Below are 26,259 nucleotides of genomic sequence, written 5' to 3' on the forward strand. Positions count from 1 at the left end.
CTCTCATGGCCACCATAATCTTTCCATACAGGTTTATTGAACAAATGAATACAAGGCCAAATCTAAAGTCCACCAAAGTCCACATATCCGAGACAAAGCTTCACAGGAATCCAGACATGCCTCAGTCAAAAATCCCAAATGTTACCATTTTTGGATTTACCATCATTCAACCTTTTATACTTAAAACTTTATAACTTCTTGGGGCGCCTGGGTGGTGCAGTCAGTTAAGCCTCTGACTTCAGCCAGGTCACGATCTCGCGGTCCAGGAGTTCGAGCCCCGCGTCGGGCTCTGGGCTGATGGCTCGGAGCCTGGAGCCTGTTTCCGATTCTGTGTCTCCCTCTCTCTCTGGCCCTCCCCCGTTCATGCTCTGTCTCTCTCTGTCCCAAAAATAAATAAACGTTGAAAAAAAAAATAAAATAAAAATAAAAAAAACTATATAACTTCTAAAAATAAGCTGGAGAATGGCACATGAACTGTTTTTTTACTTCCTATTAAAAGGTAAAGGACTGATCCTCCTCCTCCTTATATTGTCTTTGTGAAATAACTTATAAATAATTAGCTTAATTTACCCTATATTTGAATCATTTGCATTTCTACTTTGATTTCTTACTGTTCTCTCCATAGCTTCATACACTGTCTGCCTTTACTAGGAGTTGGCATCTGTAACTAACACCGTTTCTACTCAAGAGAACACCCTTTTCTTAAAAGTCTTACTCAGTGCAATTTTGACATCTTTGTTCCTCAGACTATAGATAAAAGGATTCAACATTGGCCCCACAATGGTGTAAAAAACTGTGGATACCTTATCTTGATCCAAATACCCAGTAGAAAAAGGTCTTAGATACATGAATGCCGATGCTCCAAAGAAGAGAGAAACAGTAACTATGTGGGAGGTGCAGGTACTGAAGGCTTTGGACCTGCCCCCTGTAGAACGGATACGGAGGATGTTGGAGACGATCAAGGTGTAAGAAATGGTGATGGTGAGACTGGGCATTATTACATTGATTCCCACCACAATGAAAACCACCAGCTCGTTGACGTAGGTGCTTGTGCAGGAGAGCTGAAGGAGAGGAGGTATGTCACACATGTAATGATTAATGATGTTGCCATCACAGAACGTGAGCCTCAGCATGCACCCGGTGTGCGCCATGGCACCCACAAACCCCATTGCGTATGTTCCTGCCATCAGCATGAGGCAGACCTGGTGGGACATGATGGCCTTGTAAAGCAGGGGCTTACAGATGGCCACATACCGGTCATAGGCCATCGATGTCAAAATATAGCACTCATCAATGACAAAGAAGGAGAAGAAACAGAGCTGAGCCACGCAATCTGCATAAGAGATGGTGTTTTGCTTTACAAAACCTATCAGCATTCTAGGCATTATGACAGACGAGTAGCAGAGATCAATGAAGGAAAGGTTGAAGAGAAAGTAGTACATGGGAGTGTGCAGGTGAGGCTCCAGACCAATCAGAATAATCAAGCCCATGTTCCCCATCACGGTGACCATGTAGATTCCTAAGAAAATGAAGAAGAGAGGCAGCTGGAGTTCTGGCTGTTGTGTTAAACCCAACAGGATAAACTGGGTCACTGAAGAGTCATTGCCTGCTGCCATTGTTCCCTAGGGCGTATCTGTGAGAACAGGACAGGGGGTGACATTAAAATGAGCACCCAGCCCTCTTCCCCCAATCCCTCCGTAATGAGACAGAGTCCCAGAATGAGAATGAACTCACACCCACCCTCCTGTGTGCCACTGCTGTCTCCATTGGATAAAGGCTGAGATTGTTTAAAGATGTCTATCAAAAACACCAGCAGGCAAGTGCTGTAGGGGGAAGACTGAGTACCCCGTGAGGGATCAGGACTCCATCATCTCTGCTGTACTTCAGCTTTCACAGTCCCTCAGCCCCCCCTAATGCTCAATGGCTGTCTTAGCAGACAGGAGATCATGGCATTTCAGATCTTCAGCCTCATAGCTGAGGTTTGGAAAAATAAGGGATACATAAAATTCATCACTCACCCTTCTGTATCGGGATTTCACTGTTGGGCTGTGCTAACCCTTCTCCCTTATTTTCAAGGGAGCACAAGGGGCTCTGATGAATTTTCCAGGCAAGTAGCCCAAAACGGAGATTCTTCTTTGTTACTGGGTTTGTTCTGAGCGAATTTTGTATGAAAGGAACCAGAGCACAGACTTCTGAGAAGCCGTGAGTTATAGATCATGATATCTAATGGTGGCTTTGCCCAGAGTATTTTTCTCCAGGCTAGCGGGTAGTAAATAGTATCTACTCATGCCCAGAGAGCCCCCTGCTAATATGACCTCAAGGGTTTTCATGAGTTAGGAAATCCTAGAGACCTGATTAAATATTGGAAGACATTTCTCCCAGTGTTTTCCCCAGAGATCAGGCTTTGTAGCAAAATTACCTACTCTGCATTTGTAGCCTAGTTCATTATAATAACACTGCATTATTGGAATTTACCCTTTTACATACATTTTGGTCTGTTGCCAAATAGGGCATATCCCCAAGCAGAAAAGCAGATGATCTTTCCTGCATCCACAGCACCTCTTGCTACATGAAATCCTACACATTATTTGTTGGTTTGCTGTGTCTTTTCACAATCCATACACACATACCTTCATACACTCACATCCATGTTAATTTAAGTTTCAAAGGGGGCAGGCTTTTGTCTGTTTTCTTCAGTACTCTTTCCGTAGCAACTTAAAGTATTACCAAGCATATATAGTAGGTACTGAATAAATATTTGTTTAATTAAATGAATGAATGAGAATCCCTTTTTTCCATCCTTCCTGGATACTAACTACAACAGAATTCTTGCCCCACAGGCAAAGGCTTACGTGGTGTCAACCCTTTTCTTTGCACACCTGAGTGCAGAACAGGAAAAACACTAGTATGGTAAGTGAAGGCCACTGCGGAACTCTTAGTGGTCATGTAGGAGCACTTCAGATCAAAAGTATTGAACTCAGAGAAAGAATATAATCTTCCTCCTCTCTGAATGTCACATAGAGGACTTCCACAGGCTCTCAGAGAGGTCCCGATGTCTCTCCCCAGGGACTACAGCATACACTCAGATCAAAAGACAGATTTGGATTAGTATACGAAGCTCTAAAATGCCAAAATCCAGGTCAGCTCATGATGGGAGGGCATTAGGATTTTTATTTCTTTTTTGGCACAGGATTGAAATAATCAAAATGCAGACTCAAGAAGATTAACACAGTGTGCACCAGCAAGATGGACTGGTATAAGGAAGACAAGAGGCAGGGTCAGCTTTGGAGGGCAATCACAATAACCAGTGAATGATTTTTAAGTGCCCTGAGTTAATAGTGCTACTGTGAGTAATTCCAAGAAACAAACATACTCTTAGAGATGTTGCAAAGGAAGATCCATTAGGACTTCTTACAAAGAAAGTAGAAATAGACAAAAAAAAAAATTCCAAAAGATACTAGCCTAGGTGTTTGGATAAACTATGCTATCCTACAAACAAAAATAACTCAAAAACGTTGGAGATATTTATAACAATCATACATTCAGTGTTGAACATGATGAGTGCCAGCTGCTAACAGGAACTCCAAGCATAAATGCATGTTAGGAAAATGCCCAATTAAGGTCAAATAAATGTAACAAGGAAAAGGAGGAAGGTTGGTACATGAGAAAAAGATTTGGGGATGGTTTCCCTGGAGGCTAAAGCCATGGGATCAGGTAAAACCCAGTGAGCGAAAATAAAGAGAAAAAGATTAGAAGGGCAAGAAGAAAATTTGAGAAATCCTCCAATTGTGGGTTTTATGCTTAGGATAATTTAAAACCAAACAGTGACTGAAATGAGTCCCAATTATCATTCTCAGACCCCTCAAAATTACTAGAGGACTAAATATTCCTCAGACCAAACTTGAACAGTGTCCCACTGGACAGCTATGCCTTGGACTGCAGCAGTGATGAAGAAAAACTTTTTTTTTTTTAGGTTGTTTTTTAAAGTTTATTTTTTTTTATCTTGAGAGAGAGAGAGTGCGCAAGCAGGGGAGGGTCAGAGAGAAGGGGAGAGAGAGAGAAAATGTTGAGCAGGCTCCGCGCTGCCAGGACTCGAACTCATGAACCAGGAGATTATGACCTGAGCGGAAATCAAGAATCAGACGCTTAATTGACTGAGCCACCCAGGCACCTGGTAAAAATGCATTTTCTATGGAAAGTTACAAACTCTTTTTTAACTGATACAATAACCAGAAATGCTCCCTCCACTCTATCAAATCACATTAATAAGAAAAATCTAGGGCTAAGGTTCTAAGCTAGAGCTGAAAGTATTTTTTCATGTTTAATACACACCATGTAAATATGGGTAAGTGTGGAGTGATTATAGGAGATTCTGGGCAAGTGTGGAGTGATTATAGAAGATTCTGGGCTTAGCCTTATGTCACAAAACTCTCATTTCCTCCCTTCCTTTCTCCCACCTGCATAATGGTCACCTTAGCCTAATTCAGTTATAACAATGCTAAATGGTCATCTTTTCCCTGAAATGTATCATAGCACCTCTTGCCCACGCCTGACTCCTTTTTAAGTAACTCAAACCCGATATGTTCTAACCTGTCAAAGTCAGGGGTAATTAAACCTTTATGTGATGCTATATTTTCTAAGGATGCAGAAAATGAAACCATGTATCTTAACATTGAGCATGATGTTTTGATATATGTATACATTATAAAATGATAATCACAACCAAGCCATGTAACATATTCATTACCTCATGTAATTACGAATTTTTTGTAGTGAGAACACGTAAGGTCAACTCTCTTAGCAAATTTCAAGTATATAATACAGTATTGTTAACTATAGTTGCAAGGTTGTATATGATCTCCATAACTTATACATCTTGCAAACTGAAACTTTGTCCCCTTTGAAGAGAAGCGCCCCCTTTTGGCCACTCCCCAGCTCCTGACAACCATCATTCTACTCTCTGCTTTCATGAGTTTGACATGTTTAGACTACATATATACGTGATATCATGCAATATTTGTCTTTTCATAGCTGCCTTACTTCACGGAGCATAATGTCCTCCAGGTCCATCTATATTGTTTCAAAAGCAGCCAGTCTGGAAAAACAGTATGGAGGTTTTTCAAAGAGTTAAAATTACAACTACCTTATGACCCAGCAATTGCACTACTAGGTATTTATCCAAAGGAGGCAAAAACGCTGATTCGAAGGGGCACATGCACCCCAATGTTTATAGCAGTGCTATCAACAATGGCCAAATTATGGAAAGAGCCCTAATGTTCATCAACTGATGAATGGATACAGAATTTCTTTCTTTTTTTTTAAGGCTGAATAAATCATAAGCATTTTTTTAAGTTAGCTCATCCCAAGATTAATTCTTCTCTAAAATCTAATCAGTAAAGAAATACACGAAGGCCTGTAGTCAAATAAGATAAATGAATCAGCTGAAGCAATGGGCAGGTGGACCATTATCTGTAGAAAGCAGAACTCTCTAGTAAATATTAGACTGGAAAAGTACACCTTAATCTTAAAGCCAAATGAAGCCTCTTGCCTATTCCCTCTTGTCTGATCCCCTGTAAACAAAAGGAAATTGTGGACATTCCCTACAGACAGAAAAGGGATTCCATGTACCAATTACGTTGCAGGAGTAAGGGTGGTGAGATAGTGCCAGAAAGTGTCATTTTTCTGTTTATAAATGAATTGGTCCAAAGAGGAGGAGGGAGCGGTCTTCTTGCTTTTGAAGCACAATAGCTCCACCTAGTGGTAAAGGTATGGCTCACAGAATTTTAGACCCTTCATATTAGCTATTTCTCTTCTCTTATGAAATCGGGTAAAAGGTAGAAAAAGCCCAAATTTCCAGTATGTGGAGAAGAAAGGAAGTCCTTTCCTCCATGGAAATGTGAGAGGAAAGAATAAATATTTCTGAAATGCTAGGAAACAGGATCTGACACAGACCAGGTGCTCAATAAATGTTTGTCATTTGATGGCAAATAATGTCAATGATGGCGAGGGGCAAAGAATAGATGCTGCCATCAGATTATATTTGTGAAATAATCACATATATGAGGAAAACAGTGTAATAAAGTGGGAAGTGGGTAAGAGCCTAGCTCCTAAGGCAAATGACCATATTTTTTTTTCAAATTTTTATTTAAACTCTAGTTAGTTATCATACCATGCAATATTGGTTTCAGGAGTAGAATTCAGTGGTTCATTCATCACTTACACACAACACCCAGTGCTCATCATAACAAGTGCCCTCCTTAATGCCCATCACCCATCTAGCCCATCCCCCCCCCCCACCTCCCTCCATCAACCCTCAGTTCTCTATTGTTAGGAGTCTCTTATGGTTTGTTTCCCTCTCTCTTTTTCCCTTCCCATATATTCATCTCTTTTGTTTCCTAAATTCCACATGAGTGAAATCATATGGTATTTGTCTTTTTTCTGACTGCTTTCTTTTGCTTAGCATAATATACTCTAGCTGCATCCATATCATTGCAAATGGCAAGATTTCATTCTTTTTGATGGCTGAGTAATATTCCATTGTGTATATATACACGTGTGTGTGTGTGTGTGTATACCACATATTCTTTAAAATGGCTGTTTTTAAATTTTACATCATCTTCTTGTTAGCTGCCTGATCTTAGGCAAGCTGCTTTCTCTAAAACTCAATTTCCTAATCTTTAGAATAGGGACAAAATGGTTCCTGCTTCATAGCATTGTTGAAGATTAAATAAGATTCTGCTTGCAAAGTACTTGGTATACAAAGAAAGCACTCATGGTCAAGTGTCATTATCACCATATTGAACTGTTGTGAGATCTGAGTATGCTAATGAATGTAAAGAATGTAGCATACTAACTGAAACAGCCAAATAAATATGCACTGGTGTAATAATAATGTTATTACTATTATATTAATAATACCAATGTTCCCAATATTACTAAATTACTATTCTATGCATCACCTTCATGTTTTCCTCAAAATATAAAAGCACAATTCAATAATTCATCTCTAGATGACATGTTCTACCATAATTCAAATTCAGTCTCTCTCAGCTTCTACTTGGAATCAAACTGAAGTTTTGTTAATAACTTCAGATAAAATACATATTACCTGAGTTGTTGGTTTTGAGGGAGAACCCTACCATCACACAGATGTCCCCACACTGAAAGATATTTTTTCATTCATTTTTGGAACTGCCTGCCTGAAATTTTACCAATCTGGTACTCTTCTTTGCTAAACTATGAATTTTTTTATGCTAGTGCCTTTGGGAGTGTTATGGCACAGTCAGTAATCCACCCCTTTCTTGTATATACCCAACTTGGATGACAAGTGAGGGTAAATTTTGATGGCGAGGGACAAAGAATAAGAAGTACTTGCCATGAGTATTTAAATAGCCAATAAATGATCTTGTTTAGGAAGAAGATGATCAGATTCCAGAAAAGGATCTAGAAGGCACCAAGGACAACCTTCACATACTTCAACACATATTCTCAACCTGGACAGCATCCCATATGATAATTTAATGTTATTATAGAGTACTTTCTGAGCTAACTCAGCCAGTAGAGAGTTCAATTTTCCCTAACATTTTCATTGATTATCCAAAGCAAACAGGCATAAAGAAAAAAGAAGAAAAGAGAAGGGGGGAAGTGTCTTGGAAAAGATAACAATAATACCAATCTCCCCTCAGACTGACATTCCTTCTTTAGTCTAAGGTGAAATTTTCTCAGAATTGTCTATGGCCATACCACCCTGAATGCACCCCATCTCATCTGATCTTGGAAGCTAAGAAGGGTCAGGCCTGCTTAGTACTTGGATAGGAGAATGAATGTAGATATCACAAGGTGCATATTGAACAACCCATTTGGACCCATTTCTTGTTTCTTGGCCTGTTCCTATGAGAGAAAGCTTTGGGGTCAAGTATAGCACCAAAACATCCTCAGGGTAAGGTGATTATCTGGCACACTTTATAGAAGTCTCACTCTAATTGGAATTTATATCAGTTAGATTTCAGTGAAGGAAACAAACTATTCTAGGAATTTTAAGCAAAGAGGATTACAGGGAATTAAGTGCTTAGAAAATCACCAACTGCACTTAGGAAATGGATTCTAGACTGGAACTCCAGGATTGACTCCTCGTCCTCTGCAAATCTGACCCACTGGAGAGGTGAGAATCAAAGTGGGCAGAACTCACCCTCAGTAGCTTTTCACTAGACCAATAATTCTAATCAGTGCAAAATTATCTTTTAACGATTGTGTATTTCAAACCATAATTTATTCAGCCTATGAGCCGCTAAGAGTATCATAGACTATCTTCTCATTTTCGAGGAGAGAGGGGGAAAAGACATAATTAGCTACAAATAAAAATCGCCAATACACGGTCTGACATGACTGTATTTCCTAATTCTAACTAAGTTTGGACAACCATCAATGGAACTTTTAAAATTGTTCTTTTGATTTTATTATATCTCTGCTAAGCCAATAGCATTCACAATCCACTTCATGCTCCAGAGTGTGCAGAATTTTTTAGTAGAGTGGCATCTAACAAAGTTCAGGCTCCTAACAGTTCACAGTGTTGCCTTAAAGGACTGTAAGTTCAATATTTATTCAGGGGATGGGAGGTGGAGGAAACAGAGAAAAAAAATGGACACTCCGAGCTTGTGGAATTCATGTATGTGAGAAGAGAATTTTTATTCTGCTTGACAATGAACAACATTTAAATAATTTTTCTTTTTTTTTAAGTCTGTTTACTTATTTTGAGACAGAGAGAGTGTGCGGGGGGAGGGGCAGAAGAGAGGGCAAGAGAGAATCCCAAGCAGGATTCTCCCCGCCATGGGTGGGGCTCCATCCCACAAACCAGGAGCTCATGACCTGAGCCAAAATCAAGAGTCGGATGCTTAGGGGTGCCACTCAGGCACCCCTTAAATGATTTTTCTAATCTTTATTGATTATCTTAGTGCAAACTATACACAACCCATTCTCTTAAAAACCCTATGAAACACATTTTGCCGATGTAAGTATGTTCTCTGAAGCTCAGAGAATTTAAGTAATATATTCAAGTTCATGCAACTAGTTGTGTCATAACTAGTATGTAATTCAATATCCAGTATTTTTAAAATAGGATTTATTTTCTTATTAGTGTTATGAATATATAGATTTAATTTTTATAATTTTATTACACTATCAAGATCCCCAGAGTCTCACTGAGTCACTACCAAGTTTAGAAGAATTTCCCAAAGGTTGGATATAGTAGCAAATTTTCTTCTACCCTCTACTCAAGAAATAGCTCTATTTTTTTTTTTTAAGAGTATGGCTGCCAGTCTATGACAAATCTCAAATACTGTACTTCCTATAACCTCAAAGGACTAATTACATTGTTTATTTTCAATAAAGTTGGGCCAAAGTTGTTCCCTTTTGGGATTTCAAAGCAAGTTCAAAGCAAGTTAAAGTAAATTTTAATTGATTGGGTATAGGAAGAAATATTCATGCAAGTTATAAGAACTTTTCTTTCAACACCACAGAGGGGTTTTTCTTGGTATCACTTGAAGCACACAGGTATTGATAACAAGAAGCCTTCTGTGTGCTTCATTGACCATACACAGGAGTCATAAGTCCTCTGACTGCACATTCTTCAAATTGGCCAGGGGAAGAAGCCTCAGGAATGCAGTATTAGAACAGGTACAAGCCAATTTCTATCAGCTTCCAATCTCAGACAACTTTGTATGCTCAAAATTTATTCTTACTCCTGAATTAGAAAGGAACTTGGTGGAATTAAGTCTCGTTAAGGCTTCTAGTTTTAGAGTACTAAAAATACGGTACATTTCATTGCATATTGTAATACAATTTCTGTTTTTCTAAAGGAAGATAGGAATGAGAACTCTTCATTCCTACTTTTGGCCGTTGAGTTCTACACACATAGATCGATACTTGAGCCAATATCGTGCTCGCTACACGAAGCTCTGATTTTTATGTTCTGAATACCCAGATAATAAGACTAACAAATTTCTCTTTCATTAAGGGCTCAAGCACCACATCTCCAGCTTTTGGAAAACTTTGTCCTTATTCTTCTCACTAACGTTTCATGTGAGAATCATGTGCTGCATGTATAGAAGTAACTGGTAACCTACTGTATTTGAAAGAGCCCAAAGTACGCTGCCCCAAATAATACAATTTCAGGGAAAATTTTTATTCTACAGTTACTGTGTTAATCATCCCAACTTCAAGCCTTTAAGAACTAAATTATTTTTATTAAGAAGTAAATAAGTCAAAATAGTCGCATCTCTTTTTAAATTAACACATTAATGATTATTCGACAATTCGAATGATTATTCGACAAACCTAAAAGCAAAAATCCATGTAATAGGTATACAAGACACTGCTAGCAGAAATGGGAAGGATCCAAAAGTAAAAATTAAGTTCCATCTGTCTGTCTCAAAAGCCAATCCAGTTTTTGTTCCTACGAGCCTTTAAGCCCCATCAGGTTTGAATCATTCTTCATCCAACAAATAGTATGTGCTTGTCTTGGCTATCTTTAAAGAGAAATATACTTACATAATAATTATAAGAGTATTTTATGCAGTAGTTTGATAATAAAAACCGAGTAATCTTTATCATCTCATTTTCCTATTGAAAAGCTCAAAAGTTTTGATACTTTGGGTTACTTAAAACCTGAAAGTCTCCTATCCCTTCTTGATCTGCAAATATTCATCCTTAATGGCTCAGTTAAACGCTATCAACCTTACGAAGTATTCCATGCTGCCCCCAAACAAACGTACCTTTCTCTTCTCTGCCCCCACACGACTTTGATTTTACATTTACCAGAGCCTTCAATGAATTCTAATGGAACTTATCACTTGCAATCAATATATCTAACCCTTACAACACTATGGATCCTTAGCAATTTACACAACTTTGTGTCTCCAGTATCGGGGAGAACTCCTGGCATGAAGTGTTCAAGATTGTATCTGATCTTGTATGTATGGGGAGTACTTAGCTGGCCCATTCCCTATTCACGGGCACACTGGGGCATGAGCCAGCCATCTGGAATGTTGTGAGAATTACAAGTGTGGATTTATTGCTTCTCTGGTCGTCTGTAAAGTTAGCTGTACTACCACATTACAAAGTTGGTGATGGTTTTAGTTTAGAAAACTAGGCTTCCCATTTGTGGACTCTTCTGTATCCAGCCTTCCACTTAGCCTTCTCTTATACCTCAGTCCCTATTTCCTAATCACGTTCAAACTGCCCGACTCTCACTGTCTTCTTTCTCTCTAAACCCAGTATTTCTCAAGCTTTAAGGTAAATAAGATTAACCCAGAGAAATTGTCAAAAACCTGTATTCTTGGGCCCTAACCCCAGAGAATTATTGCATTTTTATAGGTAGAGCCTAGAAGTCAGCATTTTTAATAGACAAACTAAATGTCTTTTTAATAGACAAACTAAACTTCTGATGCAGGTTCTCCATGCTCTTAGGAAATATTCAATAAACCTAGATTCACCCTTGGTTAATAAGGCATAAAATTCATTCAAGGGGTGCTTGGGTGGCTCAGCCAATTAGGCACCTGACTCTTGATTTTGGCTCAGGTCATGATCTCACGGTTGTGCGATCAAGCCCCACATTGGGCTCTGCACTGGGTATGGAGCCTTCTTGAAATCCTCTCCTCCCTCTGCTCCTCTCCTGCTTGTGTGCTCTCTCTTAATAATAATAATAATAATAATAATAAATAAAAACTTAAAAATTACTCAAACTTCAAGATGCCAAGATCATACCTAAAGAGGAGAAAAGAGAAAATAGCCAAGCAAATGTGTTGCCAGCAGAATGAGGAGGATTTGGAGAAGGGAAGCATCAGAGGAGCACTGGGTGGAAGATAAGGAGCTTGGAGGACTAAACGGACACGTGGACATACATCATGGAAACTGGAAATTTACAAGACCAAATGGTCCATGTGGGTGAAGACACTGAGAGAGAGGTCTCATAAGCATAGGTTTATGGTAAGTCCTGGCAGGAAGGTCCTATCTTTCAAAAAGGAGATGGGAGGGCTTTGATGATTCCAACCAGATTTAGGATAAGAAGCCCAATGTGTAATGCCATGAGGGAGTACCTATTGGGAATGATAAAGTAGGTAGGTACCTGTGTGTGATTCTAGATCTGTAAGCTCCAAGCAGAATGCTCCACTTTCTACATGAGAGAGATCCAGAATATCCTGTGATAGAACTTGAAAGACAAGGAGCACAAATTTCTGCAATGTACTCAGGTAAGGGAGGCCATCTTCTTTAGGAGTGATTGGGGTCCAAACACCTACCTGTTATTGCTCTGTAAGGGGAGCTGAAATCCTCTGAGATAAGGCTCAGTCTAGCACGCATTCTGAGGAGTATTTTCATTTTTTCAAGATCAAAGCTTTAAACTACATTAACTAATTTCTATACATAGAATTCTTATCATTAGCCCACAAAGGAAGCAGGATAACAATTGGAAGCTGACATCAAATCAAATTCATAGTCACAAACTCTCTCTCACCTAAGACATGATGGCTGAGCAGTTACAAGTGAAGCCTCCAAAGTCAGACTTTCTAAAATTCCAATCCCTAACTCAGTAGATATGGGTCCTTAATTTCTAACTAATTCCCTTGCCTGTAGGGTGGAAGTAATGCTTAAGTAATGCTTATCTTGCAGTTTCTGAGAGATTTAAAAATGAAATGAGGGGCGCCTGGGTGGCGCAGTCGGTTAAGCGTCCGACTTCAGCCAGGTCACGATCTCGCGGTCCGGGAGTTCGAGCCCCGCGTCGGGCTGTGGGCTGATGGCTCCGAGCCTGGAGCCTGTTTCCGATTCTGTGTCTCCCTCTCTCTCTGCCCCTCCCCCGTTCATGCTCTGTCTCTCTCTGTCCCAAAAATAAATAAACGTTGTAAAAAAAAATTTTTTTAAATAAAAAAAATAAAAATGAAATGAATGAAAAGTTCCTTTCCTGACACATAATAGCTACTGAGTAAATGCTAGCTGTTGTTATATTATGAGGCATTAGTATATTGTGCTATTCCAAATCAATGCCCTTTTTCCCTCTGGAAGGTTCAAGTTTCAAGTCAAAATAGCCATACTTACTAGTGCCACCGTCTGACATCAGGGTTGGATAACCTTAAATGTTCATCTTAGCTCTACCTCTGAGGTTTTTTAAACCTGCTCTGTTCCAGTTTGCTCAGTTGTAAAGTGGATAGCAAGAGTAGCTATGTAACTGTGTGGGTTAAGTCATGGTGCAGAGCAAATGGGAAATGTGTGTATGTGGTGTATGTGTTTTACAATAGTAGATAAAAGATAATATTAAACATTTGACAGCCAGGCTTTATAAGCTATTTTTAATCATAATATTTACCTGATCCTTTGGAAAGAGCCACAGTTAGCACATTTTCCTTATCTGAAATGACTATGTCATCCTGAAATAGTGCTCTAGTCTCCTACACTGGGTTGTATGGAGGTATTTCATTGATTTGGGAGATATAATCTCCAGGCTAGCAGAATAAAGCTTTATTATTAGCTAGCTACTCAACCCCAGGACTATTCCTTATTGACACAACCAGAACTTGCCCTGAGTGCCTTTCGCTTTCGGCCTTGTAACCAAGATTCCCTGCCTTGGCTGATCATTTTTCTTAAGGCTGCTTCAGACAGAATCCAGAAAATACTTATGCTCCCCATCTTTAATGCTGGAAGTCTAGACTAATGGATGATCTGGGATTAAACTATGCCAAAACTCTCAACGCTTCATTCCTTGTCAATTAACTAAAGTAATTTGGCGGTAACTTGTATTCTTTCTGTCTTAGAATGTTTTCAACATTTTCCTGAACTGACAGGCAGGAGTTGTGAAGTTCAGAGTATTTGATGCGGGACGTGAGAAAAGGAGCCTAGAACCAAGATTTCTAGTGAAACCCAACCCTTCAAAATCTATGGATAAATTTCACGTGGCACCCAAAGCTCCAAGGACAAGACGAGGTTATCTCCAAAGTAAAGCAAACGTTGAAGAGGCAAGTTGATACATACTATGTCCTTTGGTAAGTTTCCCTCTCCCTTCTCACCTTATGCCATGAACATGTTGGGAAAGCTGAGGAGGAGGGAAGACTGGTCAATGTTAACCCAGGAAGAGGGATTTCCTATAACCTACAGAAGGAAGTCTTGGTAAAACACACACACACACACACACACACACACACACACACACACTCAGAACTGAGGCTCTGCATGTTTTCATGCCCTGTGGCTCTCTGGCTGATTAAGGAAACTAAGATCTCTAAAGTCACTGAAAGCCCTGACTTTTATTGTTGTTTTATGCTAAGCCAGGAAACAGAAGGACCACAAACATTCAGAGTTCTTGATCCCAGTAAGATTTTTTCATAGTACATTTGTTCTCTGACCCCTTCCTTCTTCTGGATTCTTCTAAGTTCACACTACTCAAGTGGTACCCAGCCAAAGTGAAACAGGGAAAGCAGTATGTGCGTGAGAGCCACAGAAAGTTGGCAGGAAATTCTGCCTCTACTGCTATTTGATCCTAGAAAATTTCCCTAAACTTCTTCAGTCTTCCTTCCCTTATCTGTAAGATGAGAACAGTTATATTTATCTTTGAGAGCTGACATGAAAGGAGATACTGCATCCAAAATTTCCCAATACGTACTTAGTGTTCAATACCATCTGTGTTATTATTAGTATGCTCTTGCTATCATAATTTTGTGTAAGTCACCAGTAAGCAGACAGATTAATATATTCTCAGAATGTAATCAAGCGCTAGGTGCCTATTATTTTATTGATTGATTGATGACTTGTGGCTGTAGATCCAGTTATGAAGTTCTGTTTCGTTCCTCCTGCCGATGACCAGAGATGAGTCCTGAAAACTGGACTCACGTGACAGGGTTTGTCCTTCTGGGTTTCCCCAGAAGCCACATCCTGCAGCTCCTGCTGTTCCTGGCTTTGATGGCAGCCTACGCTGTAACGGCCACAGGCAACCTGCTCATCATTGGGCTCAGTTGGACGGATCGACACCTGCACACACAGATGTACTTCTTCCTGAGGCACCTGTCCTTCCTGGAGCTGTTGCTTGTGTCTGTTGTGGTTCCCAAGATGCTTGTCGTCATTCTTACGGGGGACCACTCCATCTCATTCGCCACCTGCATCATCCAGTCTTACTTCTACTTCCTCCTAGGCACCACCGACTTCTTCCTCTTAGCTGTCATGTCTCTAGATCGTTACTTGGCAATCTGCCGACCTCTCTACTATGAGACTCTAATGAATGGCCGTGTCTGTTCCCAACTGGTTCTGGCCTCCTGGTTAGCTGGATTCCTCTGGGTCCTGTGCCCCACCATCCTTGTGGCCAACTTGCCTTTCTGTGGCCCCAATGGTATTGACCACGTTTTCTGTGACAGTTGGCCCTTGCTGAGGCTCTCTTGCGGAGACACCCGCTTACTGGAGCTGGTGGCTTTCGTGCTCTCCACGTCAGTGTTACTGGGCTCGCTGGCACTGACCTCGGTTTCCTACGCCTGCATTCTTGCCACTGTTTTCAGGGCCCCCACACCTGCGGAGCGAAAAAAAGCATTCTCCACTTGTGCCTCACACCTTACAGTGGTCATCATTGTCTATGGCAGCTCCATTTTTCTCTACATCCGTATGTCAGAGGCTCAGTCCACGCTGCTCCACAAAGGGGCCTCTGTCCTGAGCTGTATCATCACACCCCTCCTGAACCCATTCATCTTCAGTCTCCGCAACGATAAGGTGAAGCAGGCCCTAAGAGATGCCCTGATGTGGCACAGAACCATGGCTTCGAGAGACTATGAGGGTCACAAGTAAAAGGAAATATTGGATTAAGAGGTTAAAAATGTATGCAATTTGTAAAAATGTATTTGAAGTTCAAATCAGTCCAACAACACCCTGCACTTTTCTCAGACAATTAAAAACTAGCCTCCAGAATGACGCATCATGAAAGAGAGAGAGAGCCTTCGTTTTCCTCTCTCCTCTCTTCCTGATGCCCTCCCCTCCCCATAGAGAAGGCTGATCCAGTTGGCCACACTTCAGAATTCTGGTTAGGACACATTTCCCTTGGGGCAGGTAAGCGTGTGGACTTCCTTCAGGGACGCTGTTCCTCTTCCTCCGTATGTGTATTCTCAAGCGTACTTACAATTGCTTCAGGGTCTTGTCATGCAAAGCCAATCAGAGAATGCTAAAAATACGGAGACTCAGATCTGGAGCTTAGAGGGGAGTAAGAAGAAGGCTTCTGATGACTTCCATCTAGACTATTACAAACAAGATTAACCAGAACCTGAACATTGGGAAATTCCATTTGGGCTGCGGTAATAACTGTTTCTTTGATCTTCACTTGCCATTGCTGTTTAGGTGACTAGCAGCTCCTATAGGAATCTCCTGAAGGAAAAACACTGTGACCAGTGAAATATTTAGATATCCCAAATTCCCAAGTCAACTTCTGCCTGATAGACTCTAAACACAAAGCCAATCATCCAATCACTTATTTAAGAAATATTATTAAATACCCAGTAGGATTAAGGCACTGAGCTAGGCAGGGATGGGACTAGGGTGACGTCTAGGGCCAAGGGAGATGTCTAGGGCACAAATTTTATTTTATTTTATTTTATTTTATTTTATTTTATTTTATTTTCAATATATGAAATTTATTGTCAAATTGGTTTCCATACAACACCCAGTGCTCATCCCAAAAGGTAGGGCACAAATTTTAAAGAGACACACACCCACGTGGTTGTGCAAGTACAGGGTCAGGCTGTGCACAAACCTGAGAGTATATGCTTCCTTGGTGCTGCATCAAGGCCCCTCCATTGCTGCTCTTAAATCTAGGCTGTGGAGCTAGACTGTGGGGAATAAGTTTAAGAGCTTCCATGGGGCGCCTGGGTGGCTCAGTTGGTTGGGCGTCTGACTTCGGCTCAGGTCATCATCTCACAGTCCGTGAGTTCGAGCCCCGCGTCAGGCTCTGTGCTAACAGCTCAGAGCCTGGAGCCTGCTTCAGATTCTGTGTCTCCCTCTCTCTCTCTGCCCCTCCCTTGCTCATGCTCTGTCTCTCTCTGTCTCAAAAATAAATAAAAACATTAAAAGAAATTTTTTTAATAAAATAAATAAAGAAATAAATAAAAAGAGCTTCCTGAGCTTGCACCAATGGGTTAACAAGACTCAGGGCGGAAAGCCACCACAGGGTGAAAGCACCCAGCATAGAACAAAGCATAGAGCAGAAAGCCGCTTCCACAGGACAAAAGCGTCCAAGAACAGGTAGAGGCAGAAAGCCACCACAGCAGGGTGAAAATGCCCAGGATTTATCATTAAGTAAAACAAGCATAGAGTGGAAAGCCGCTACAGGGCCAACATGCCCAGAGCTAATAAGCAAGAAAAATGCCTTTTTAACCCTGAGATAGCATGCTCTATCTGTCTTAGCCCCTAGAAAAGTTAAGATAAACAGACCTGGTGCCTGGTGCCTGCAGTAAACAGCCATCTGCTCAGCGCCAGGACTTTGATTTGTATTTACCCTAACCCCTAACACTGCATACCTTCGAAACCCCCTTTCTCTCACACACATGAGTTAATGGCCACTGTTTTATTGTCTCTTTCTGCGCGTGTATCACATTTATAAGCCTTCTGATCCTAATAAATACGGAGCAAGGATCTTTACTCAGGGTTCTTTTCTCTTCCCAGACATTAGCCTCTCTCATATTCAATTCTGCATCCACTTTCTTGCTGGACAAGAGAGAACTCCAGACTCAAAAGTCTGCAACGCTAGACCTTGAGTATGTAGTAGTAAACAAGATAGACAAAGCCCTCACTTTTATACAATTTATAGTGTAGTTGGGATGGCTGGCAAAAAAAAAAAAAAAAAAACATACAGACAAACAAACAAGAAAACCTAAATACACACATTACTATGTAGTTGCAATTTGTGACAAATGCTTTTGAGAAAAGAGCCGAGTTTCGTTAGAGGGACTAGTAAGGAAAATTAATCTGGATTAAAGACCAGGGAACATACCTCCGAGGAAATGAGCTCTATACGAGGCCTCAGACTGAGCAGCAATTATCCAGGAAGAAAGTAGGGGAGCAGCATTCCAGAGAGAACGAGTAGTATTTGCAAGGACCCAGAGTCAGATGAGGGAATAAGAGAAACAAATGCACATGAGGTGGAGAGGTGGAGGTGGAGAAGGAGAAGGAGAGGTGGGTTGAGGTCCGTTCAGATAGGACCTTATCTATAAGGTTTATGGGGATCTTTCTTCCTTCATAAGGCAATGTAAAGCCTTTGAAGGGTTTTAAGCAAGGAAGTGATCAAATAATATTTTAAAAAATCAATTGGCTGCTGTGGGGACAACAGGTTAGAGGGAAACAAAGTGGATTTTAGAGGATCGAGTAGGAAGCTATTGCATGGATTTGGAGACAGATGTGCTAGTTATGACTTTACAATTGGCAGTTGGATTCTCTCTCCCTCTCTCTTGGCCCCTCCCCTGCTTATGCATTCTCTCTCTCTCTCTCTGTTTCTCTCTCTCTCTCTCTCTCTCTCTCAAAATAAATAAATAAATAAAAACTTGTTAAAAAAGAATTGTTTTGAGCTCCTCGGGTATATTTTATGTCCAAGAAGAAATGTCAGAAAAGAAACACCAGATGTACGACCTTCATGCCTACTTCAGCTGGAACTTTCTCAACAGGGCCAACATCATCATAGGAGCAAGTGCCATCTGACCCAAACATCAAGCCTGCATAGCAGCTGAGACTTTTTCTCTAGGAGGCACTTGGGAGAAGTTCTAGGGTACTCATTCCATTTTCTAGCTGTGTTAAAAGTTCAGGTCACCAGAACTTGACTGAGGTTGAGAACAGCGCAGAAGTAAGTAGTAGTCCAGGTAAGTAATAGACAAGTGGTTTTAGCTACTCTGTAGGTCTTCTTGAGCAGGCTGCCCCAGAGAAACAGCTCTCAGATTCTCAGGTCTCTGCTTCTGCTTATCTGGGGCGGGGGGGGGGGGGGGGGTCAGTGTTCCAGGGGACCCAGAAGGTCTTTCTGCCTCCTCCACAGTTTCTTCATGGCCACGATCACTTCCTTGTTTCTCAGGGTATAGATGGCAGGATTCAGCATGGGAGTGACCATTGTGTACAGAACAGAGACCGCCTTGTCCGTAGGGAATGTCCGAAATGGCCTCGCATAGATGTAGACACAAGGCACAAAAATTAAGGTCACTACAGCAATGTGAGAGGCACAAGTGGATAGGGCTTTGCTCAGGCCCTCCCGTGAGTGGCCTCGGAGCATGACTAGCAGTGCCGTGTAGGATCCCAGGAGCACCAGAAAACACATCAAAGTCACCAGGCCATTGTTAGACACCATCAGAAGCTCTAAGACAAAGGTATCCGTGCAGGCTAATTTGATCAGCTGAGGCACGTCACAGTAAAAGTTGTCCAGCTTGTCAGGCCCACAGAATGGCAGCTGGATAGTCAGTCCAATCTGCACAATGGAGTGGATGAAGCCCCCCACCCAGGAGGCTACCATGAGGAGCCCACAGACTGTGCGGTTCATCACAAGCATGTAGCGCAATGGCTGGGAGATGGCAACATAGCGGTCATATGCCATCACCGTCAGCAGGAAGATCTTGATGCCTCCAATGAAGTGGAAGAAGAAGAGCTGAGTCAGGCAGCTGCCGAAGGAAATGATGGGGTTGTCTGAGAGCAAGTCAAACAGCATCCTAGGTGCTGTGATGGAAGAGTAGCAAAGGTCTAGGAAAGAAAGGTTGCCTAAGAGAAAGTACATGGTTGTGTGGAGGCGTGAGTCACAGGTCACTATGGCCACAATAAGGAGATTTCCAGCTACGGTCATAAGATACACAACAGAGAAGATAATAAAGAAGAGGAACCGAAGCCCCCATACCTGAGAGAGCCCCAGGAGGACAAAGCCTGTCACCTGGGAATGATTTGCTGGATTCATCTGTTTGGTATAACCTGGTAAGCGAACCTGCTGAAGAAAACGCACGTACTCGTCATGGGATCCACCAGCTTCTCTGTGATCATTTCCTCTGCCCTCTCTGGGGAATCCTCCCCTGTCTCATTTACTATAAGACGACTATCCTAAGAAGTTCTATAGGAAACCACGCATTGGAACATCCCATATTGGTATAATCAAGCACAGGAGCGTATAACTCAGGGTAACACTGCTACTATTTATAGTTCATGAAAATCAAAAATAATCAGCCTTCAAAACTTGAGAAGTGATACACAGAGAAAAAACTGCAACCCCGGAAGTAAATGTCACTTCTCCCGGTACCTAGTGGTCTAAAACAGGAACGATCTTCCAAAATTCTCTCTCACTCCCCTCATCCATGATGTCAATTAGCCAAAATACCTGCACGCTCTCCTGCAGTCTAATATCTCATAGCTATAGATAGCCTTTATTTAGAAAACCCGAAAAATTCCCACAGGCCAAATATTTAGACCTATAAAGGTCGTGAACTGCTGTCTTCTTAAAGTTAGATAAGAAAACATGTGGAAGAAGAAGCTGCCTGTCCAGTGGCTCTGGGAAACCCAGAGAAACTATAGTCCCCGGGGAAACACAGGGAAAAGCAACTAGAATACTGAACTGCCCCCCAAAAATGTGTTTGTCAGTGTTAATTTCAGGGACATCATCCAAAGAATAATTGCTTTTTCATATGAGAAGCAGCAAGAGAAGGCCACAAATATTATCTAAAGGTAAAAAATCACTATCTACGTGCAAAGCTGCCTCAACATTTGAAACCCTTAAAAATAAAAAGGGTGTTTTGTATATTTAAGTATGTTCAAAAGCTGGCTATTGGTGAGACTTCTAGAATTAATGTCTTCATACTCTTCAATGGAAGTGTGACGTGTCATTCCGCCCTTAATTTTAATTACGACTTTTCAATTATATTTTCCTGCCTTTGTTCTTTCTTTATTCGATAGACATGTACTAAGCATCTTCTATTTACTAAGCACTATATTAAACACTGAGAAATTTTCGAAAATAAGACCCATGACACATTTTGCATAGAACTTTCACCTTCTGACACCTATCCACCCCTCCAGCTTCATCATTTTATGCATAGTCTCCTCACACATACACAATGATATATACAGAGCTACCCAAAGTTCCTTGAACTTGCCATGCTCAGCCCATGCTTCCCTGGTTTTCTTTATTAATCTCTATGTATTTATTTCATCTTAATTTAATTTTATTTTATTTTAATTTTTTTAATGTTTATTTTTGAGACAGAGAGAGACAGAGCGTGGGCGGGGGAGGGGAGGAGAGAGGGGAGACAGAATCCGAGGCAAGCTCCAGGCTCTGAGCTGTCAGCACGGAGCCCAACGCAGGGCTCAAACTCATGGACCAAGAGATCATGACCTGAGCTGAAGTCAGATGCTCAACTGACTGAGCCACCCAGGCACCCCCCATCTTAATTTTAAAATTTTATTTATTTATTTTGAGAGAGAGACAGACAAAGAGAGTGAACAGGGGAGGGGCAGAGAAAGAGAGAGAGAGGGATAGAGAATCCCAAGCAGACTCTGCCCTGTCAGCTCAGAGCCCAATGTGGGGCTTGATCCCATGAACCATGAGATGACCTGAGCCAAGGTCAAGAGCTGGGAGCTTAAACCACCTGAGCCACCCAGGCACTCCTATTTCATCTTCATTTCAAGGAAATGTTTCGAATACACAACATTGGGCTTTCCAGTCAGTTTCCAGTGGGAAGAACTTGGAAGTCAAGACTTTCATCTTTGAAATAAGAAAAAGCTAAACAGCGTGACAGGCAATGACTTTTCTCGGAGCCATCAGAGACTGGAGGTTACAGGGCAAAACGCTACCTCAAACCCTGGAGGGACAAGGGAGGCAAGAGGAAGTCGCAGTGGAGATCCAAGGGAGGCAAGAGGAAGTTGTAGTGGAGATCCGCTTACCTGGCACAGAACACTGGAGTCATACACAGATAGGAGCACCTAACTAGCAATTCTGACAAATTGCTGGAGGCTGAGTGTGGACTAGCATGCCGGTGGGGAACTCCTGGGGGCTGCCATCTTAGGGAAACCCTACACTTTCAACGGTTCGATCTCCACAGTGAAGAATGATGAAAGATACTCTCCTAGCACTGGAAGAGTGTGAGGAGAAGTAAAATATCTATTGTCTAGAATGAAAAGCTTTGCTAGAGCCGTATCCCACCTGGGAGAAGGACATTTTCCCCCCTTCAGCGCCCTATAGCCTTGTGGTATCACCTATGGGGGTGAGTGTAGGGAGGCAGGCTGACTAAAGACTGAAGTTTAATCACAAGACTGTAGAAAGCTTCTCTCCTTCAGGGACCTTCTCTCCACACCAGCAGGGCTCCAGTGTGAAAACAGTGGGTTACAGCTGAAACAACCACAAGACACAGACTCTAAGGACAAGTACTTAAGGATGCCTGAAGGCAATGCAAGAGGTGCCTTCCCCAACTACGGCAACTCCCAGGCGGATTCACAACAATTCTCACACTAAAGTGTCTTCACCTCAGTTCCCGTGACCTGACGCTTCCTATTATTTTATGTTGGGCTATTCAACAAAAACATCACGAGTCGTGCTAAAAGGCAAGCAGAAACACCGTCTGAAGAGACAAAGTAAACAAGAGAACTAAACTCCTGTATCATACAGATGTTAGGATTATCAAGCAAGGAAGTTGAGACAGCTTTCATTACTGTGTTAAGGACTCCCACAGAGAAAGTGAGCAACTTGCATTGGTACTGTAAGGAGAGCGATGGGAATTTTATGAACGTATCAAAATGAAATACTAGAAGTCCAAAACACTGTAACAGAAATAAAGAATGCTTTGATGGGGTCCTCAGTAGGCTGGACCCAGCCAAGGAAAGAATAAGTAAGCTTAAATTCCCAAACTGAAATGCAAAGGCTAGAAACGGAAAAGAAAAACAAAATAAAGCATCCAAGAATTTGGGGATAGTTTTTTTTTTTTCAAGTTTTTATTTATTTATTTTGAGAGAGACAGAGACAGCGGGAGTGAAGGAGGGACAAAGGAGAGGAAATCCCAAGCAGACTCCATGCTGTGAGCACGGAGACCGACGTGGGGTTGTAACTCACAAAACCTCGAGATCATGACCTGAACCAAAACCAAGAGTCCTAAGCTGAACCAACTGAGCTGAGCCACCCAGGCGCCCCTGGGATAGTTTTAAAAGATGCAACATAATGTAATCGGAAGACCAGAAGGAACAACAGAATGAAGTAAAAGAAGTACCTGAAATAATAATCACTGACAATGTTCTGAAAATAATGATATACATGAAACCACAGATCCAGGAAGGCCAAAGCACACCAAACAGAATACCAAAAATAAAGAAATATATATAATATACACCTAGGTATGTCATATTCAACAACAGAAAACCAAAGACAAGGAGAAAAATCTTGAAAGAAGTTAGAGGAAAAAAACTGTCAACAATAGAGGAACAAAAATAAGAATTACAAGGCAAGTCTTGTCTGAAACCAAGAAAACAGGAAATAAGTGGACTGATACATTTCAAGTGTTGAAAGAGAGAAAAAGAACACCAGCCTAGGGGCACTTGGGTAGTTCAGTTGGTTAAGCGTCCAACTCTTGGTTTTGGCTCAGGTCATGATCTCACAGTTCCTGACTTCGAGCCCCCCATCCAGGAGGCTGTGCTGGGAGCACAGAGCCTACTTCAGATTCTCTCTCTGCTCCAACCCTGCTCATGCTGTGTCCATCTCTCTCAAATAAATAAATAAACTTAAAGAAAAAGAAAAAAAGAACACCAGTCTAGAAGTCTAAATCCAGCAAAATTATTTTCTAAGCATTAAAGGGAAATAAAGAATTTCTCAGGCAAATAACAGCTGAAAGAATTCATCGCTAGCAGACTTGCCCTGCAAGAAATGTTAAAAAGGAGTTATTATAGAGAGAAAGAAAATGATATAGATCAGAAAGTTGGATTACATTGTGAGAAGTAAGGGAGATGATTCATTTTCAGACATACCAAGGGCGCCTGGGTGGTTCAGTCCGTTAAAGCTTCCAACTTCAGCTCAGGTCATGATCTCACTGCTCCTGAGTTCAGTCCCTACATTGGGCTCTCTGCTGTCCTACAGCGTGAAGCCCGTTTAGAACCTCTGTCACCCTCTCTCTGCCCGTCCTCTGCCCCTCTTCTGCAGGTGCGAGTTTGCACACACTCTCTCTCAAAAATAAATACACATTTAAAAATTAAAAACAAACAAACAAACAAAGAAAAGCTGTGTTGCCTAACTAACAGTAGGTTTACAGCCTATTGGAAACAGATACGAAACTGTTCCCCATAACGGAGTCCCAAGCCCTTGGACACTTCACTTCCTGATTCTCCTTCTCCTCTCTGTTTCTCAGGCTCGTTATCCCAAGCTTTGCAATGAGCATGTGCCAAAGAACAAAGGAGGGACTGAAAGCCTCTACCTCACCCCGGAAATGTTCGTTTGATCCAATCAGAATATTTTTGGACTTACATGAGCATCGGCGACTTCTGGGTAAGGCTGTAGCCTCTGTAGCACTCAGCCAATGAGGAATCGGGGGAGGCATTTGTACGCTAGGAGATAAATTGTCTGCCTTAACGACCCTGAGTGTGCCTGTCCATCAGACACCCTCTGTGCGAGAACCTTGACGACAGCCTCACTTCACTGCGCTCCCAGACTCTGTGTCCCTCCTTTATCTGGGTCAGAGGGCTTATTCCTCACGGACATAAAGAAAGGAAGAGTGTCAGAGAAAGAATAAATGAAGAGAAGATAACTTTTTAACTTTTTCTTATTCTTAAAAGAAAAATAACAATACATTAGGTTACGGATAAATAAATAAGTTATGAGTAAGTGAAAGAATGACAGCAATGTCATAGGGACGGGAGTGCATTCGTTTGCTAGGGCTGCCATAACAAAGCACCCCGAATTAAGTGATCTAGCAGCAAAAATGTATTGTCCCAGTTCTGGAGGGTAAAGGTTCAAGCTCAAGTTGTCAGAACTGGTTCTTTCTGGGAGCTGCGAGTGAATCTGTTTCTTGTTTCTGGGCCCCCTTCTGGTGGTTTGCTGGCAATGCTTGGCATTCCTTAGCTTGTAAAAGCATCACCTACATCTGTGCCTTCATCTTCACATGGCCTGTGACTTCAAATATTCCCTTTTGTAAGGACACCAGTCACATTGCATTAACGCCAATTCTAAGGACCTCATTTTAGCTCATTACTACTGTAAAGGAGCTGTCTTAAAATAGAGTCACATTCTGAGACACTAGGGGTAGAACTTTAACATATGAATGGGGGGAGGGTACAAAATTCAATCCACTCAGGGAGGGAGGAAATGAGAAGACTCTTGATCTGGAGAACAAAGGCAAAGGAAATGTAGACACAATTAAATTTCCTTACAACTTGCAGCCCACTGATAAATACCTGAGGCAAAGCGTGGCTATTTCTCAAGGAACTCACTAGCTACCTTAATGATTTGCTAGAGGCAAAAGGCCACCTTAGCTTAATGAGAGCCAGACCTCCAGAATCCTGTAAGTGTTCTTTAATGTAGGAAAATCTCTTTAGAGACTTCCTTTATCTCTACCACCCCCCAACTTAAAAGTATATAAACAATCACTGCCCAAGATCACAGTGCAGCTTTTTCTGCCCATGAGTCCTGCCCCTGTAGTTTAATCAAAGCATCTTTTTGCACCAAAAATGTCTCAGGAACATTCTTTATTGACTGTTCACTCAGCAGCCCCACATCACTCTGACCTATAAATGTAACAAAATCTCAACATCCCAGCAAGCTATATTATAGATGTCAGTAAGCTGATTCTAAAATTTATATGAAAAAGCAAAAAACCAAAACAGCTAACACAATAGTGAAGACAAACAATGTTGGGTGACTCACACTAAGTGATCTCATTACTTGCTATAAAGTTACCATAATCAAAGCAGCATGACACTAAATAGAGACAAATAGAAACATAGACCAATGGAATATAATAGACAGTCCAGAAAAAAAAAAAACATGCACAAATATGAACAACTGATATTTGCCAAAGAAGCAAAGGAAATTCAATGGGGAAAAGATTGTCTCTTCCACAAATGTGCTGGAACCATTGGACATCCGTATACAAAAAAGAAATTGTACATAGATTTTATACCGTTCATGAAAATTAACTCAAAATGAAACCTAGACCTAAATGTAAAATTCAAGCTATAATATTTCTACAAAAAAATAGGAGAAAGTTTATATAATTTGGGGTGTGGTGATCAGTTTTTATATGCAACAGCAAAAGCATAATCCAG

The 26,259-nt window shown here is 41.3% G+C and overlaps 3 protein-coding genes across 4 annotated transcripts; 1 reads left to right on the forward strand and 2 right to left on the reverse strand.

The window, feature by feature from the left end:
- Positions 1–683: 683 nt before the first annotated feature.
- LOC106976630 (olfactory receptor 147-like) lies at positions 684–2,059 on the reverse strand. Its single transcript, XM_015074057.3, has one exon. The coding sequence runs from the start codon at positions 1,614–1,616 to the stop codon at positions 684–686; it is 933 nt and encodes a 310-aa protein (XP_014929543.2). The 5' UTR covers positions 1,617–2,059.
- A 12,788-nt stretch (positions 2,060–14,847) lies between these two features.
- LOC106976597 (olfactory receptor 6T1) lies at positions 14,848–15,943 on the forward strand. The gene is given in 2 exon segments (XM_015074021.1): positions 14,848–15,789; positions 15,791–15,943. Coding segments are annotated over 2 exon segments (1,095 nt in total).
- Positions 15,944–16,992: 1,049 nt separating this feature from the next.
- On the reverse strand, positions 16,993–19,930 carry LOC106976631 (olfactory receptor 4D5). 2 transcript variants are annotated; one of them, XM_027036392.1, is made up of 2 exons: positions 19,029–19,930; positions 16,993–17,011 (listed from the first exon to the last, which is right to left on the reverse strand). In XM_027036392.1, exons 1-2 carry the CDS (start codon positions 19,928–19,930, stop codon positions 16,993–16,995), a joined length of 921 nt encoding a protein of 306 aa, XP_026892193.1. The 2 variants fall into 2 exon arrangements, with proteins under 2 accessions (XP_026892193.1, XP_014929544.2); XM_015074058.2 differs by lacking the exon at positions 16,993–17,011 and having other exon boundaries at positions 18,986–19,930.
- Between the last annotated feature and the right edge of the window lie 6,329 nt (positions 19,931–26,259).

Source organism: Acinonyx jubatus, chromosome D1 (genome assembly GCF_027475565.1).
Source record: "Acinonyx jubatus isolate Ajub_Pintada_27869175 chromosome D1, VMU_Ajub_asm_v1.0, whole genome shotgun sequence".
Lineage (NCBI taxonomy): Eukaryota > Metazoa > Chordata > Mammalia > Carnivora > Felidae > Acinonyx > Acinonyx jubatus.